Raw genomic sequence first — 17884 nt, forward strand, 5'->3', positions numbered from 1 at the left:
TCACAAATAAACGCAGGTAATATCAAAGAAATGTTACCACTGTCATGAAGTACAATATGTCACGAGAAAACAATGTCAGAATCACTGGGATCCGTTGAAGCGTTCCAGAGTTATAACCTCATAAAGGGACAGTGGTCAGAATTGTAAAAATTGGCCCGGTCATTAACGTGCAAACCACCCTCGGGGGTAACGGGGTTAAGGATGCATTTGGTTTATTATACCGCATAAACCAAGGTGTGGTAAAGAAAATACAGCCCTCTGGGCAAAACAAAATGGTATCACTTCATGCAGTCCTTGCACTAATGGGGGTCAGCCCACTCAGGGTTAACAATGTCCTTGCACAAGCACTATGTGCACACTCTCCTGGAGTCTTCCTCTCCAGGCCCTCAATAGCCCAGACTATCCCTGGAGTTCAGCTATTTAAAGCCAGACCATGTGATTCTCCATCATGTGACTGATCACATGATCCTGACATCACACAGGTCCTGTCAGCACTCTGCATGTGGAGATATGCAGACATTCTCCCTCCCACTCTATGAATGTGCACTAAAACTAGCCCATAATATAACTTTCAATAAACCGACCCAACACATAGTGTGCTGGAGGAAACAATACTGGTTTTACATCACTGATGCCATCATGCGCAGTGACACGTATCTCCCCTCCATCACTCTGTCACACCAGGTATTGGTACTTTTGGCAGTGTGGACAGGTGCCAAGTCCTGCTGGAGAATGAAATTACCATCTCCAAAAAGCTTGTCGGCAAAGGGAAGCATGAAGTGCTCTAAAATTCCCTGGTAGACGGCTGCGCTTACTTTGGTCTTGATAAAACACAGTGGACCTACACCAGCAGATTACATGGCTCCCCAAACCATCCTCTATTGTGGAAACTTCACACTAGACCTCAAGTAGCTTGGATTGTGTGCTTCTCCACTCTTCCTGCAGACTCTGGGACCTTGATTTCCATATGAAATGCAAAATTTACTTTCCTTGTGGAGTGTGTCAATGACTGCCTTCTGGATATCTGTCAAGTCAGCAGTCTTCCCCATGATTGTGGAGCCTACTGAAACAGACAAAGGGATCTTTTTAAACGCTTTTCCATAATCATCAACATTAACAGAAATAAACACTTGAAATAGATCTGTTTGTAATCACTCTATATAGTTTTCACTTTTTGTATTGAAGAACTGAAATTAACTTTTTGATATTCTAATTTAGTGAGAAGCACTTGTATGTTCTAGCAGAACATGTGGCATCTCAGCCCGAGAAGCAGAGATTGCTCTAATGCAGTGAGCCCTGACAGGAAGCTGTGGATCATGATGATTTTGCAAGTAAATGTTGTAGATTAGATCTCTGATCCATCTTGACAATGTACCCTCACTGGTTTTCTTGCCTCAGTTTGGACTGCCTACCTGAACAAACAGGTTTTCATCCTTCTTGAAGACTTCTGAAGATGAAGGCTATGTGCACACGTATTCTTGTCTACTGCGGATTTTTCCGCAGCGGATTTGATAAATCTTCAGGGCAAAATAGGGATTTTTGTGTGCTCACCGTAAAATCCTTTTCTCCGAGCCACTCATTGGGGGACACAGGACCGTGGGTGTATGCTGCTGTCACTAGGAGGCTGACACTAAATACAAAAAAAAAGGGTCAGCTCCTCCTCTGCAGTATACACCTCCCACTGGCTCCGGATAATACCAGTTCGTAGCAAAGCAGTAGAAGATTAACAAAAAACTCTTAACCATAGAAACAACATGTCAGAGACTAGAACACGTATTATAGGCAACAAGCCAAACAAGGGTGGGTGCTGTGTCCCCCAATGAGCGGCTCGGAGAAAAGGATTTTACGGTGAGTACACAAAAATCCCTATTTCTCCATCACCACATTGGGGGACACAGGACCATGGGATGTCCAAAAGCAGTCCCTGGGTGAGGAATAACAACCCAACAGTGTAAACTTATGGCACCTGCTGACTACAGGTGCGCTACCGCTGCCTGCAGAATATGCCTACCCAGGCTTGCATCTGAAAATGCCTGAGTATAGACATTGTAATGCTTTGAAAAGGTGTGCAGGCTAGACCAGGTCATAGCTTTGCAAACCTGCTCTGCAGACGCTTGACTCCGATTGGCCCAGGAAGCACCCACGGACCGAGTGGAGTGTGCCCTGAGGCCCGCAGGGATAGACTTGCCTCTGACGCGGTAAGCCTCCTGAATAGTCGATCGAATCCATCCAGCAATTGTCGACTTAAAAGGCGGCCAGTCCCTTCCGGTGTCCCGCCGGGAGCACGAACAGAGCATCCATCTGTCGAAAAGATGCCGTCCTGGACACATACTTCCTGAGGGCTCTGACAAGTTCTAAGGAGTGAAGAGCCTTCTCCACGTGGTGCATTGGAGCAGGGCAAAGAGACGGAATTACGATGTCCTCATTGAGGTGGAAGGAAGACACCACCTTCGGGAGGAAAGTAGGGGAATGCTCGGAGAACTACCTTGTCCCGGTGGAACGTAAGGAACGGCGTCCAACAGGAAAGAGCCACAACTCCGAAATTCGTCTGTTCGACGTAATAGCGACGAGAAAAGCCACTTTCCATGAAAGGAGATGCAGAGATGTCCTGCAACGGCTCGAAGGGAGATTCCTGTAGGACACCTAGGACCAGATTAAGGTCCCAAGCCTCTAGCGGCGCCTTGTAGGGAGGCACCACGTGAGAGACTCCCTGAAAGAACGTTCTGACCTGAGGTTTGGAAGCGATTTTGTGTTGAAAAAGGACTGACAAGGCCGAGACCTGCCCCTTAAGGGAACTCGGCGAAAGCCCCAAGTCCAGACTGGATTGGAGGAAATCCAGGATGGTAGGGATTTTGAAGACCATCAGAGGGTGACCTTTGCTTCTGCACCCATCAAAGATCTTCCAGGTCTGATGGTAGATGCGCGATGACACTGGTTTTCGGGCACTGATCAAGGTGGAAACTACCTCGTGGGAAAAACCCGCTTGAGTCAGAACCCAGGATTCAACGGCCAAGCCGTCAAACACAGGGCCCCTGAGTTCTGGTGGTAGATCGGGCCCTGAGAAAGTAAATCTGGGGATCTGGTAGGTGCCAAGGAACGTCTGCCATGAGCTGGACCAGCTCTGCATATCACGCCCGGCGAGGCCAATCCGGGGCGATAGAATTACCGGGACACCCTCTGCCCTGATCTTCCTGATGACTCTGGGGAGCAGGGGGGGAAAAGAGGTAAGGAAGGTGAAACTGACTCCAGGGAAGGACTAGCGCATCCGCTCTGATTGCTCTGGGATCCCGGGACCGGGCCATAAACTGAGGTACCTTGGCGTTGAACCAGGAGGCCATCAGGTCTACGTCCGGAGTACCCCAACGAAGACAGATTTGTTGTAATACGTCCTGATGGAGAGACCACTCTCCTGAGGCAAGGCCTTGCTGGCTGAGGAAGTCCGCGGCCCAGTTTTCCACTCTGGGAATATGAACTGCCGATATGACCGAGTGGTTGTGTTCGGCCCAGCGAAGGATGTGTTCTACCTCGTGCATTGCAGCTCCGCTGCAGGTGCCCCCCCCCCCGATGATTTATATAAGCCACAGCCGTGGCATTGTCCGACTGGATACGGATGGGGCGACCTGCAAGGAAATGATGGAACCGCTTTAGGGACAGCCTGATCGCCCGTATCTCCAGGATGTTGGTTGGAAGATGAGACTCGTGATGAGTCCAGGTTCCCTGCTCAGTGTGATGGCGAAAAACCGCTCCCCAGCCTAGGAGGCTGGCGTTGGTGGTGACTACCAGCCAATGGACCAGGAGGAAGGACCTCCCTTGGAGAAGAGAGGATTGGAACATCCACCATTTGAGTGTCTGCCTGACCCGAGGGGACATAGTTGGTCGAGGGAAAATGGACTCCTGTCCCATGCGCCCAGAAGAGCGTGCTGGAGGGGACGGAGGTGTAGTTGCGCAAAAGGAATCGCTTCCATTGCGGCTACCATTTTTCCGAGAATCCTCATGCTGAAACGGATGGAGTAGGGGGACGGCCGAAGAAGCTTCTAGACCCCCTGTTGAAGAGCCAGGAACTTGTCCCGAGGAAGAAGCACCAACCCTAGGGATGTGTCCAGGGTCATGCCCAGGAAGGAAATCCGTTGAGCTGGAAGAAGGGATGACTCCTTTAAATTGATCAACCAGCCCAGCCGAGAAAGAGTATCCAAGGAAATGCGGACGCACTCCTCACAGTCTCAGAAGGATGGGCCTTTGACCAGCAGGTCGTCTAGATAGGGGAGAACGACTAAGCCCCGAGAATGCAGAATGGCCATGACAGCCACCATGACCTTTGTGAAAACTCTGGGGGTGGTGGCGAGGCCGAAAGGCAAGGCCGTGAACGGAAAGTGTTCCTCTCCGACGGCGAAGCGGAGAAACCTTTGATGAAGCGGAGAAACCTTTGATGAGGCGGGAAGATTGGGATGTGGAGGTATGCATCCCGGATGTCGATGGATGCTAAGAATTTGCCATGTTCCATCGAGGCAATGACGGAACAGAGGGATTCCATCCTGAAATGATGGACTTTGACAAATCAGTTCAAGAGCTTTAGGTCCAGGATGGGCCTTACTGTTCCATCCTTTTTGGGGACCATAAACAGGTTTCAACAAAAACCGCGGACTCTTTCATCCTCTGGGACAGGGATAATCACTCCGTTTTGTCGGAGCGACTGGATGGCCTAGGAAAAGCTCGGGCGCGCCTTCCCGCTTCGGGAGGGCGGGAAGCGAAAAAGCGGGTTGGAGGAAAAATCGATTTTGTAACCGGAGGACACCAGATCCCTGACCCACTCGTCGTGAATGGCGGTGAGCCAGACATGACGGAACGAGAGAAGGTGTCCGCCAACTTTGCTGATGTTGTCCGGACGCGATTGCAAGTCATTTGGAAGATGATTGGGGTCTGGATCCCCTGGACCTAGATTGTGTGGAGCGGCCCCTCCAGGAATGGTTGGGCTTGTATGAAGCCTCAGGGCTTTTGTCTCTGGCGGCTTGGCGCCCCGAACCAGGGGAACTGGCCGAGGAATGCCATGAATAGGTTCCACGAAACGGCTGAAAACGGGCCTGTGGCTGTCGTCGGAACGGTTGTCTGAATCTCTGCTGGGGAAGGGAAGTACTTTTACCCCCCGTAGCATCGGAAATCAGTTTGTCCAGTTTTTCACCAAAAAGACGGCCACTGAGATATGGCAGAGACGTGAGCGACTTTTTAGATACGGAGTCCGCTAACCAGTTCCTCAGGCATAGCACTCTCCTAATCACCACAGCGCTAGCAGCCGTAAGTGCAGAGCAGTTAGCCGCATCCAGGGAAGCGTTTACTAAGTAATCGCCAGCCAAGGAGATCTGATTTGCAAGCTCCGCTATGTCAGGAGAAAGGTCGCTGTTCTGTAAGGTCTTATGCAGAGAGTCTGCCCAAAAAGCCACGGCTTTGGCTACCCAGGTAGCAGCAAAGGAGGGGAAGAGTGCCAAGCCTGAAGCCTCAAAGACTGAACGGGCGAGGCTGTCAACTAGGACGTCCGTGGGATCTTTGATAGAAGATCTGTCCATCATGGAAAGGATAGTTTTAGAGGACAAACGTGAGACAGGAGGATCCACAGAAGAGGATTCTGTCCATGGTTTTCGGAGATCAGGAGAAAAGGGATATTTGGACTCAAGAGATCTCTGGCCCTGAAAACGTTTGTCTGGACACTCCCTATGTTGCTGGACTATGGCCTGGAACTCCGGGTGATTGGCAAACACCCTGTGAGAACGTTTAGTTCTTTTGAAGGACACCGAATTATCCGTACTGGAGGTCGCCGGTTCCTCGTCGATCTGAAGGGACTGGTTGACGGCCTCAATGAGACTATCTATAGTGCTCTGAAACTGGGGACTCCAGATCTAGAGGCCCATCGGACTCAGGATCAGAGTCCTGGTTGGGAGAGGTGCCTGGGGAGCAAGAGCGAGAAGCGGAGCTACCAGACGCCGAGGCACCAGAGGGCCTGGGGGACGAGCTACGGACGCACTTCCTAGATGGCCGCTGGTGCTTAGAATTAGAGCGCCCCTGCAGGCTGAAGATTCCACAGCCATAGGGGAATCCTCCTGAATAGGTGGATTATTGGTCCTGCTCCTGGTTGGATCCTGGAGGGACTCAATAGCCTTAGTCAAAGAAGCCATAGACTGCGAAAGTGATAAAGCCCACTCAGGGGAACTGGTCACCGCGGGCTCATTTTCAGTGGGGGCTCCTGAGCGCTTTTAGGGTCACAAGCATTGCAGAGCGGGGCAGTATGCCCGCTTGGTAGCACAGCCTGACAGGAGGTGCAAGAAGTAAAGAACACTATGCTTTTTTGAAGACTTTTTGGGTTTTGGCAGAGACATGTTGTCTGTTAATCTCCGTGTAGGCTGTGCGGCTAGTAAAGCGGAGCACTGTGCGGCTAGTAAAGCGGAGCACTGTGCAGCTAGTAAAAATGGAGCACTGTGCAGCTAGTAAAATGGAGCACTGAGTAAACCGGAGCCTGCAGATGGATGGGAGCTGTGTCAGCACGCAGCGCACGTACCTAGGTCCTGTGTCCAGATGCCGCACTGAGACCGGTGAGGAAAAGTGGTATTGAGATCCCCCTGTTGTGGCAAGATGGCCGCCGATAGCTTGGAGGGCACTTATCGCAGTGTGCGAGAAGTGCTGAAGCGGTGGGCGGGGGCCTCACGCGCGACGCACGCTGTGGGCGGACCATGACCTAGCAGAATCAGAAGCCGGGGACTAAATTAGTGGTGCGCTCGGGAGCCCCCCCTTACCCCAGAAGACTCACCGCTTGAGATCCTCTTCAGGCGAGGTATGAGGGGCGATGCAGTCTACCTCGATCCAGCGCCTTCTTGATGAGGGGCTGGAGAGGGACTGGGAAGCTCCTTGCCACACCGCTATTCTTTTAGTGATGGAGCAGAGGGAGGGCGGCCGGTCAGTACTCTGGGAAGATGGCCTCTGTGTATCCTAAGGGTTCGCTCTCCTAGGATTTCACAGGGCATGTCCACGGCCGAGCATCCCAAGTCGCAGGAAAGGGTACGGGGAGTAAACTCACCGTGCTCGCCGGTGTTTCGGGGGAGATCGGACCCCTTAAAAGGGTCCGTCGCCCTTTCATCCTCTTGCGCAAAGTGAAAAAATAAAAAATAAAAGTAAGAACGTCTGGAAAGAAACAGACGCAGTGTGCCTCCTACGGACACTAAGCAAGAACTGGTATTATCCGGAGCCAGTGGGCGGTGTATACTGCAGAGGAGGAGCTGACCCTTTTTTTGTATTTACTTAGTGTCAGTCTCCTAGTGACAGCAGCATACACCCACGGTCCTGTGTCCCCCAATGTGGCGATGGAGAAAACGCTGCGTTTTTGCTGCAGATTTATTGCGGATTTACTGTGGAATGCGCAGAAAGAAGTAAAATGCTGCGTTTCCGCATGTTTTTTTCCGCAGCATGTGCACAGCGTTTTTTGCTTCCTATAGGTTTACATTGTAATGTAAAATCATGGGAAACTGCTGCGGACCCGCAGCAGCGGAAACGCTGCGAATCCGCAGCGTGTGCACATACCCGAAAGGAGCAGGATCCTTCTGACATTGAACAAATGTAAACGCTGTTGCTCGTCCCCTATTGGATTAGGGAAAAGACCAACATTACTACGTCATGATTGATGTTGGAGATCGAATTGACTTTAGGAATAAATCCTGGTATAAGCCTGAGGACAATTTGATCCCACAATATGTGCAAGTAAGGCTCTCTTGAAGACAAAAAGCTTGAAACTTCTGAAGATGTTTAGTGGTTGTAAGGGCTACCAGAAACAGTGTCTTCAATAACAGATTTCTTAACAGATAACAGATCAGATTCCTGCAAGACCCGCAGTAGAAAGGCCAGATCCCACAAGGGCACCGACGCGAGAAAGAGAGGTCTGAAGTTTTTGACAGCTTTGAAAAGTGTGCATATAAGGTGGTGACTTGAAAATGAGCAATTCAGATAGGCGTTGACTGCCGAGAATTGACATTTCTTGAATCCTTCCTTGGAGAAACTGCAGAATGGAAAGCTAGAGCTTTCTAATCCAGTTGCTTTGAAGAACACCAGGCAGAATACATTTTCCATTTTCTGGAATAGACCTTTTGTGAGTTTGGTCTTCTAGTGGCAGACAAGGTTGCAATGAATTTCCAGGACAATCTCTCTAAGCTGTCAGATGTAATCTGGCAGTAGGCAAATAATGGTTGCACTGCTGTATAAATAGTTCTGGAAGGAGAGCTAACAATACCTGCCCTCCAACAAATGTCAAACAAGTGGAAACCAGGCTCTCCGAGGTCAGAAGGATTGGTATCGCCTCTGATTTTACTTGTCTGATTTTGATCAGCGGTTTCATGATTAATGGAATTGGAGGAAACTCACAAATCAGCATGCCCTTAAAGGGAAAAGAGAGACCATTGACCTTCCACCGATGGTCAAGAGGACAGAGAGCACAAAATCAAAGAGAGTCTTCACTTTCTGGCATGCAACCATGACGTCCAGATCTGGGAGCCCTATATTGTGATTGAACTGCAGGAAAATCTTGTGGTTCAGACTCAATCAACTTTCCCAGATGAATCCTGTTGCAACTCAGGCAGTCTTCTCGGATATTGGATATCCCCAGAATATGGATAGCTGAAATGCTTAGATTTCTTTCTGCCTAGTTGAACAGTTGCTGACATTTCACCACCAGGGACAGACCCTTGATTCCAAGACCAAGTTGTCAGGCTGAACCAACACCGCTTGCTGGAATAGGATGGAATAAAATGACATGGGGCCTGTTCTTAACTCCTTTAGGTTGGATGATAAATGGAACTCCTGGCTCATTCGGACTCCCTGGACCCAATTGTCACTGACATGGTATCCCCAACCTGAGATTGATGCATCCGACATGAGATGAGAGTCACTGCTTGTTGAGGTGTCAAGAGTCCTGCCCTTCCGCAAACTGCTTGGAGATAACCACCAACAAAGATTTTGTTTGATGGACCTCAAAAGAAACCTCATTTAGGGAAGTGAGATTCCTATTCCAGTTGCTCAGAACCTCTCTCTGGAAAGAACAGAAATGCACTCGAGCAGCAGGTACTGCCTTTATGGTGGAAGTTAGGGTTCCTATAACACTCATTACTGATCTGACAGTGACATTGGGGCTGTGGATAAGATGCCTCACACTGAATTGTAGATTCTCTTGTAGCATACCCTGATTGAAGGAACGTGTTTATTGATGATAAATCCAAGGAATTTTTGTTCTTTGGAGTGGAGGGCAACAGATGGAACTTGGCCTGATTTATCAGAAATCCATGGGATCTGAGTAACTTCAGGGTTATGTGAAGGTGATCCAACAACTCCTCCTTGGATGATTCTTTCACTAACCAGTCTTTGCAATCTCAGGGCTGCTGCAAGCATTACGGAGACCTAGGTGAAAACTCTTGGAGCTGCTGCAAGACCAAATGGAAGACAGGTTAGCTGGAAATAGAATATTTGAGAGCTCACTTCACCGACCAATCAAAGAATTTTCCGATGGGCTGGTAGAATTGGAATGTGCAGGAATGCATCCCAAAGATCTATGGTTCACAGGAAGTCTTCCTTCTGAAGAATTGCTGTCATGAAGCGAATGGTCTCCATTTTAAATTCCTGACCTTTTTTGGTGAACTGGGAATTGTTCCAGGGCCCCTTTATGAATGAAGTCTTGTATCAGATGCCAGACTACTGGACTTTTGCTCTGATGCAACAGAAGGGATTAGATAGGAAGTCTCTTAGTTCCAAAGATTAACCCCTCCTTATTACCTGTAAGATCCAAAGATCTTAGGAAGTAACTGACCATGCTCTAAAAAAATTAAAAATAATAATCTTCCTCCTAAATATAACTGTTTTTCGGCATCATAACTGAAGATTTATGAAAGGAATTTAGTGATGAGTAAACGTGCTCGGATAACGTCCTATCCGAGCATCTGGGCATGTTTGTATTATTATGTTAGAGTCCCTGCAGCTGCATGATTTGCAGATGTTAGACAGCCTCAAACATGCGAGGATTGCAAAACAGTCGCAAATCATACAGCAGCAGAGACTCTAGCATAATATTGGCGCACGCCCAGATCCTCGGATAACACCCAAGCATGCTCACATAAGACATTATCCGAGCACATTCGCTCATCACTAGAAAGGATGTCTGTTGTTTTTGCTGGATCCGCTTCATGCTTTGGTCTGTACTGCCTCCTTTTCAAAAAACCTCTTTCAAAATCTGGGAGAGTTTTCCTTTGAGACCGAAAAGACTTAAAGTGGTCTCTTATGTCGTGGAAAAGAAAAACCCTTACCTTCACCCAAAGATTTAATCATTTCCTCAAGTTGTGGACAGAAAGGATCTGAGGGCTGAAAGGGTAAGGATTGGTGTCCCACTTGCAACTGCAATGCGAGTCTCTCGCCTCAATTCCCGGCACTGCCCCAGCAGTTCGGACTGGAGAACTCAGCTGCATAGAAATACATACAGCCACACACTCCAGTCCCGAGTGCCAGTGGCAGTGTGGGGTAATTGAGGCAAGATACTCATGCAAGTTTCTCGCATTGCAGTTGCAAGTGGGACACCGGCCTTTAGAAATAAAAATGGTTCTTTGATGGAGCATCACCCGACTATTGCTTTATCCACAACGCTCTTTTCAGAGTTGGCAGTATCTTGAGCTCTTGAGGAGCATCTCAGAACATCAAGAGGAGTGTCACATTAGAAAACAGAAGTCGACTTCATAATTGGCAATTTATCCAGAATTTCTTCTCGTGATCTTGTGCATAAGAAAGTGGTCAGCCAAAATATTGAGAATACCATCATTTCTGTCTAGGCCATTTTGATTAATTTTTTTTCTGTTGACCTGCAATTCAAAAACAATGTCTGATTTTCATTAGTTGATATTTACTAAATTTAAATTGAAAATTACTTTTGTCAGTTACAAGCTATTTCAGTGACCATTGTGGGTTTTTCTTTTTATTATCAGAAAGATACCATGTCTGTAGTTCACCAATCACCTTATACTACTGGGGGTCGCTAGAGTGAGAAGTACAGTAATACATCAATGAATTTACTCAGACTGATCGCGCATGCAATTCTGTATTTAAGTGTCCTGATTTTGTCAGAGATGCGCGTTCTCCTTTGGTTTTTCTAGGTCAATGATCCACTCTTTGCTGTATGAAGTACACTAGGTTAAAAAGCGTCCGTACTTGTGAGAATACAACCTATTGTAGATCTAGAAACACAGCAAACTATTAACTTCAAATAATTCAATTAGTTATATATCTAAAATTTGTTGTCAGTGCAGAATCACACCCCTGTAATGCACTGTACAAAAAAAAAATCCTACTGCATAAAATTAACCCATTACTTGCCAAATTAGAAATGTTCATTTTACGGATTTTTCAGAAAAGGGTGTCCCAATATTCAATTAAAAATGACAATGACATGATCTCCTATTTTGAAAACATTCATTTTACAAACACGACACCAAAAATTGGACCTAATTATAATAATTATAAAATCTTAGTTGCTAGAAGCAAAAGATTAGGCGTCCCAAAAAAAAAGGACCTTGGTAGATAATGGGTTAAGAGTGTTTTTTTTTTTTTAATTACAGACTATGGCCAATGAATTTTCCATTTTCATATTTTACAGCAAAGAAATACATAAATGTTTCCTGTTGGTTCTTTTTTTATGCATGCAGTAAAGACACTTTTTTTTTTTTTACAAAGGACATGTCATTTAATCAGAGTGTAACGCCATTAAGAAAAGCATATAACAATTAAGAAAAGCATATAACAAAGACGTCCAAAAATATTAACAGAAAATCCACTATGCTATATAACAATGTTCTTAAATGTGTATGAAGAATGCTGGATGGGTCGATCCCTGTCCTCAGTAACAGTCTCTGGTTACCCACTTAGCTAGTACAGACTGTAGTTGAGGGTGTCCCTGTAAATCATTTTAAAAAGTGTTAAAGGAAATGGACACCTTTGGGAAACTAACATTTTAATTTTTACTGAAATTAATGGATTTTAGAGCCACAATATTATTTTGCAATTTGGTTTACAAAATATTGCAATATTTGTCTTCCGCAGAATCTGTTGCACTCTGTTGGAGTCTGCAAAATGAGCCATCAAAAAATCCGTCAGTGAGCTCATTCTGAGTTTGTAAATCTAAGGACTCATGCAGACATCTCTCGCACAGCAATGCACAGACTGGCCGCGGCTTCCCCGACCTGAGCGTGACAGCTTCATATATTTCTAGAAGGTTGCAATGCTCGAGTGGTGAGAGCCGCGGCCCGTTGGTGCATCAGCGGTCTGTGCTCAGACAGCTTTGTACAGACGTCTACATGAGCCCTTAAGGGTTCATTCAGCCATCAGCGAATTTTCTTGAACGCAAAAAACGGTCTACGTTTCATCAGGGTTTGGTCTGCGTTCATAACTTTTTCTCACATTGAAGTCAACAAAACTGAGGGAAGTTTCTCAAGTTTCTCCTATCAAACAGTCTGCAAAAAAAAAAAAAAAGACAGCATCTGAGTGCTGTCTGATCTTTTTGGTTGACCCATAGACTTGTGCTGGCGAGTTTGATCCAAAGCTCAGGTCAAAATCAGTCAAGTCTTTGTGATTTAGGCAAGTCAATAAGTCCGCAAAAATACGTGGTCATGTCAACAGTTCCACAGACTTTAATAGATACAAGTTCTATCCATGAAAACCACACGTAGAACTTGTGCAAGAAAAACGGACATCTGAACGAGCTCTTTTCTGTCTTTCTCAGCTATTACAGCTGATCTATGATCACATGAAAGTTCAGTTCAACTTGATGTGGTTGGAGGTATAAAAAAAAAATAAAAAATTCAGCACTGAGGAGCTTGGCAAAAGGCAGAGAAAAGTCACAAACTCCAATTAGGATGAGCTCAAATAAGGATTCAGAGTTGAAGGCGTCCTCCAAGAATTTGACAAAATGGCCCTTGTCTCATATTTCAAACTGTAGCCCATCCCAGCCATGTGTCAGGATGGTTTGCAGTCTGAAGAAACACAGCTTGAGACGTATGTCTCAAATGACAAAAGAGCTGTATGGTAAATACACATATCTTTGACAGCCATGGATGGGATGTGATATAAGAACAATTCATCTCCTCGTTGACTGAGCATCATGGGGATTTTAACTTCATCGTCCTCTATGCTTATTTGTATACTCACTCTACTGCATCATAGAGAGCTTTATAGCAACTGCACACAGGAGACTGAGGTTGGAGCAAAAAAAAAAAAACCTAAAAAAAATGTATTTCTTCTCATGTCACAGCCCTGCTTCATGTATGGCAGGTATGTGTTTACAATGCTGCTCTTTAGTCAATCGAGATACATGTCTTTAGCGCAAAATACATGACTAAACGTTAATAAAAATTAAATTAGCCACCCAAGTCATCCATATCATTTAAGCACAGTGTTAGGCAAACAAAAGAGATGTATGTATATATATATCTCCCTAAACAGCTCATGTACTGCAGATCGACAACCAGCTTTCTTCAAGACTGAATCATCTTGGCAGCTTCAGCTTTAATGAGAGCTATGAGATCTTGATTGATTAGGAACACAAAGCGAAGGCCAGAAATCTATGGAAAAGAAATGGAGACACAAATCATTAATTCATTTAAAGAAACGTATCACCAAGGGTATGTTTACTAATTAAAACCAGACACAGCTACATATTCTTATTATTTCTAATAGTGATTTTTTTATTATTCTATTTTCTGTATACAGTTATAAGGGCAGACATCTTGGCTGAGTTTCTGCTAACAGCGGTTGCATGAACCATACAAACCTGTAGTCCGGAGTTGTTCACTCACTTCTATAGGAAAGTTGTGTGTGCTGTGATACTGGTACAGAGGACATTGTGCAGAGAGGGAGAGGGGCAAGCTGTGAGCATTACTATTCGGAACAATATGACCCTGGGGTATGTGCTTAACCCCTTTACCCCCAAGGGTGGTTTGCATATTAATGAACAGGTCAATTTTTACAATTCTGACCACTGTCTCTTTATGAGGTTATAACTCTGGAACGCTTTAGGCTGTGTGCACACGTAGCAGATTTTTCACTTTTTTCCGTGGTTTTCGCTATAAAAACGCTACAAAAACGTGAAAATAAAGCTCACATTAAGCATCCTATTTAATAGAATGCAATCCGCATTTTTTTGTGCACATGCTACGTTGTTTTCCTGAGCGGAATTGCATTCAAGAAAAAAACGCAGCATGTTCATTAAATTTGCGGAATCGCGGGGATTCCGCGCACACATAGGAATGCATTTATCTGCTTACTTCCCGCATGGGGCTATGCCCACCATGCGCGAAGTAAGCAGATCATGTGCGGTTGGTACCCAGGGTGGAGGAGAGGAGACTCTCCTCCACGGACTGGGCACCAAATAATTGTTAAAAAAAAAAAAGAATTAAAATAAAAAATCATGATATACTCACCTTCTGATGGCCCCAGAGTCCTTCCGCCTCTTAGCGGTGCACGCGGCCACTTCCGTTCCCATGGATGCTTTGTGTGAAGGACCTGCGATGACGTGGCGGTCACGTGACCGTGACGTCATCGCAGGTCCTGCACACAAAGTATCTATAGGAACGGAAGCCGCCGTGTGCACCGCTGAGGAGATCGGCTGCTTCGGAAGGTGAGAATAACCATTTTTTTAAATTATTTTTAACATTATATCTTTTTACTATTGATGCTGCATAGGCAGCATCAATAGTAAAAAGTTGGTCACACTTTTTCAAACACGATGTTTGACAAGTGTGACCAACCTGTCAATCAGTTTTCCAAGCGATGCTACAGATCACTTGGAAAATGCTAGCATTCTGCAAGCTAATTATGCTTGCAAAACGCTAGTTTTTAGCAGGAATATGCATGCCAATTCCGCATGCGATATACCCGCGGCAGGAATTGCAGAATTGCCGCCGAAAATTCCGTGGCAATTCTGCAACGTGTGCACTTAACCTAAAAGATCCCGGTGATTCTAACACGGTTTTCTAGTGACATATTGTACTTCATGATAGTGGTAATATTTCTTTGATATTGCCTGCGTTTATTTGTGAAAAAAAAGAGAAATTTGGTGAAAATTTTAAAAATTTCGCAATTTTCCAACTTTGAAATTTCATGTCCTTAACCCCTTTACCCCCAAGGGTGGTTTGCACGTTAATGACCGGGCCAATTTTTACAATTCTGACCACTGTCCCTTTATGAGGTTATAACTCTGGAACGCTTCAACGGATCCCAGTGATTCTGACATTGTTTTCTCATGACATATTGTACTTCATGATAGTGGTAAAAATTCTTTGATAGTACCTGCGTTTATTTGTGAAAAAAACGGAAATTTGGCGAAAGTTATGAAAGTTTCGCAATTTTTATGCAATTAAATCACAGAGATATGTCACACAAAATACTTAAGTAATATTTCCCACATGTCTACTTTACATCAGCACAATTTTGGAACCAAAATTTTTTTTTGTTAGGGAGTTATAAGGGTTAAAAGTTGACCAGCAATTTCTCATTTTTACAACACCATTTTTTTAGGGACCACATCTCATTTGAAGTCATTTTGAGGGGTCTATATGATAGAAAATACCCAAGTGTGACACCATTCTAAAAACTGCACCCCTCATGGTGCTCAAAACCATATTCAAGAAGTTTATTAACCCTTCTGGTGCTTCACAGGAATTTTTGGAATGTTTAAATAAAAATGGACATGTAAATTTTTTGTGAAAAAAAGTTAAATCAGCTCCAATTTGTTTTATTTTACCAAGGGTAACAGGAGAAAATGGACCCCAAAAGTTGTTGTACAATTTGTCCTGAGTACACCGATACCCCATATGTGGGGGTAAACCACTGTTTGGGCGCATGACAGAGCTCGGAAGCGAAGGAGCGCCATTTGACTTTTCAATGCAAAATTGACTGGAATCGAGATGGGACACCATGTTGCGTTTGGAGAGCCCCTGATGTGCCTAAACATTGAAACCCCCCACAAGTGACACCATTTTGGAAAGTAGACCCCCTTAGGAACTTATCTAGTGGTGTGGTGAGCACTTTGACCCACCAAGTGCTTCACAGAAGTTTATAATGCAGAGCCGTAAAAATAAAACAAAAATTTTTTCCCACAAAAATTATTTTTTTAGCCCCCAGTTTTGTATTTTCCCGAGGATAACAGGAGAAATTGGACCCCAAAATTTGTTGACCAATTTGTCCTGAGTGCGATTATACACAATATGTGGGGGGAACCACTGTTTGGGCGCATGGGAGGGCTCAGAAGGGAAGGAGCGCCATTTGGAATGCAGACTTAGCTGGAATGGTCTGCAGGTGTCACATTGCATTTGCAGAGCCCCTAATGTACCTAAACAGTAGAAACCCCCCACAAGTGACACCATTTTGGAAAGTAGACCCCCTAAGGAACTTATCTAGATGTGTGGTGAGCGCTTTGACCCACCAAGGGCTTCACAGAAGTTTATAATGCAGAGCCGTAAAAATAAAACAAAAATTTTTTCCCACAAAAATTATTTTTTAGCCCCCAGTTTTGTATTTTCCCGAGGGTAAGAGGAGAAATTCGACCCCAAAAGTTGTTGTCCAATTTGTCCTGAGTATGCTGATACCCCATATGTGTGGGGAACCACCGTTTGGGCGCATGGGAGGGCTCGGAAGGGAAGGAGTGCCATTTGGAATGCAGACTTAGATGGAATAGTCTGCAGGCGTCACATTGCGTTTGCAGAGCCCCTAATGTACCTAAACAGTAGAAACCCCCCACAAGTGACCCCATATTGGAAACTAGACCCCCCAGGGAACTCATCTAGATGTGTTGTGAGAACTTTGAACCCCCAAGTGTTTCACTACACTTCCACAAAAATTATTTTTTAGCCCCCAGTTTTGTATTTTCCCAAAGGTAACAGGAGAAATTGGACCCCAAAAGTTGTTGTCCTATTTGTCCTGAGTACGCCGATACCCCATATGTTGGGGTAAACCCCTGTTTGGGCACACGGGAGAGCTCGGAAGGGAAGGAGCACTGTTTTACTTTTTCAACGCAGAATTGGCTGGAATTGAGATTGGACGCCATGTCGTGTTTGGAGAGCCCCTGATGTACCTAAACAGTGGAAACCCCACAATTATAACTGAAACCCTAATCCAAACACACCCCTAACCCTAATCCCAACGGTAACCCTAACCACACCTCTAACCCAGACACACCCCTAACCCTAATCCCAACTGTAAATGTAATCTAAACTCTAACCCTAACTTTAGCCCCAACCCTAACTGTAGCCCTAACCCTAACCCTAGCCCTAACCCTGGCCCTAATGGGAAAATGGAAATAAATACATTTTTTTTTATTTTTCCCTAACTAAGGCTGTGATGAAGGGGGGTTTGATTTACTTTTATAGTGGGTTTTTTAGCGGATTTTTATGATTGGCAGCCGTCACACACTGAAAGATGCTTTTTATTGCAAAAAATATTTTTTGCGTTACCACATTTTGAGAGCTATAATTTTTCCATATTTTGGTCCACAGAGTCATGTTAGGTCTTGTTTTTTGCGGGACGAGTTGACGTTTTTATTGGTAACATTTTCGGGCACGTGACATTTTTTGATCGCTTTTTATTCCGATTTTTGTGAGGCAGAATGACCAAAAACCAGCTATTCATGAATTTCTTTTGGGGGAGGCGTTTATACCGTTCCGCATTTGGTAAAATTGATAAAGCAGTTTTATTCTTCGGGTCAGTACGATTACAGCGACACCTCATTTATATAATTTTTTTATGTTTTGGCGCTTTTATACGATAACTATTTTATAGAAAAAATAATTATTTTTGCATCGCTTTATTCTCAGGACTATAACTTTTTTAT

General features: G+C 45.1%; 1 protein-coding gene across 1 annotated transcript in view; it reads right to left on the minus strand.

Annotated features, from left to right (window-relative positions):
- Positions 1 to 11717: 11717 nt before the first annotated feature.
- MCRS1 (microspherule protein 1) overlaps positions 11718 to 17884 on the minus strand; it is a 55944-nt gene continuing 49777 nt past the window's right edge. Inside the window, exon 13 of the mRNA XM_069758367.1 lies at positions 11718 to 13619. Coding sequence (XP_069614468.1) covers positions 13533 to 13619 — 87 coding nt within the window. The 3' untranslated portion in view covers positions 11718 to 13532. The remainder of the gene's footprint in view (positions 13620 to 17884) is intronic.

This window comes from Ranitomeya imitator, chromosome 3 (assembly GCF_032444005.1).
Source record: "Ranitomeya imitator isolate aRanImi1 chromosome 3, aRanImi1.pri, whole genome shotgun sequence".
Classification (NCBI taxonomy): domain Eukaryota; kingdom Metazoa; phylum Chordata; class Amphibia; order Anura; family Dendrobatidae; genus Ranitomeya; species Ranitomeya imitator.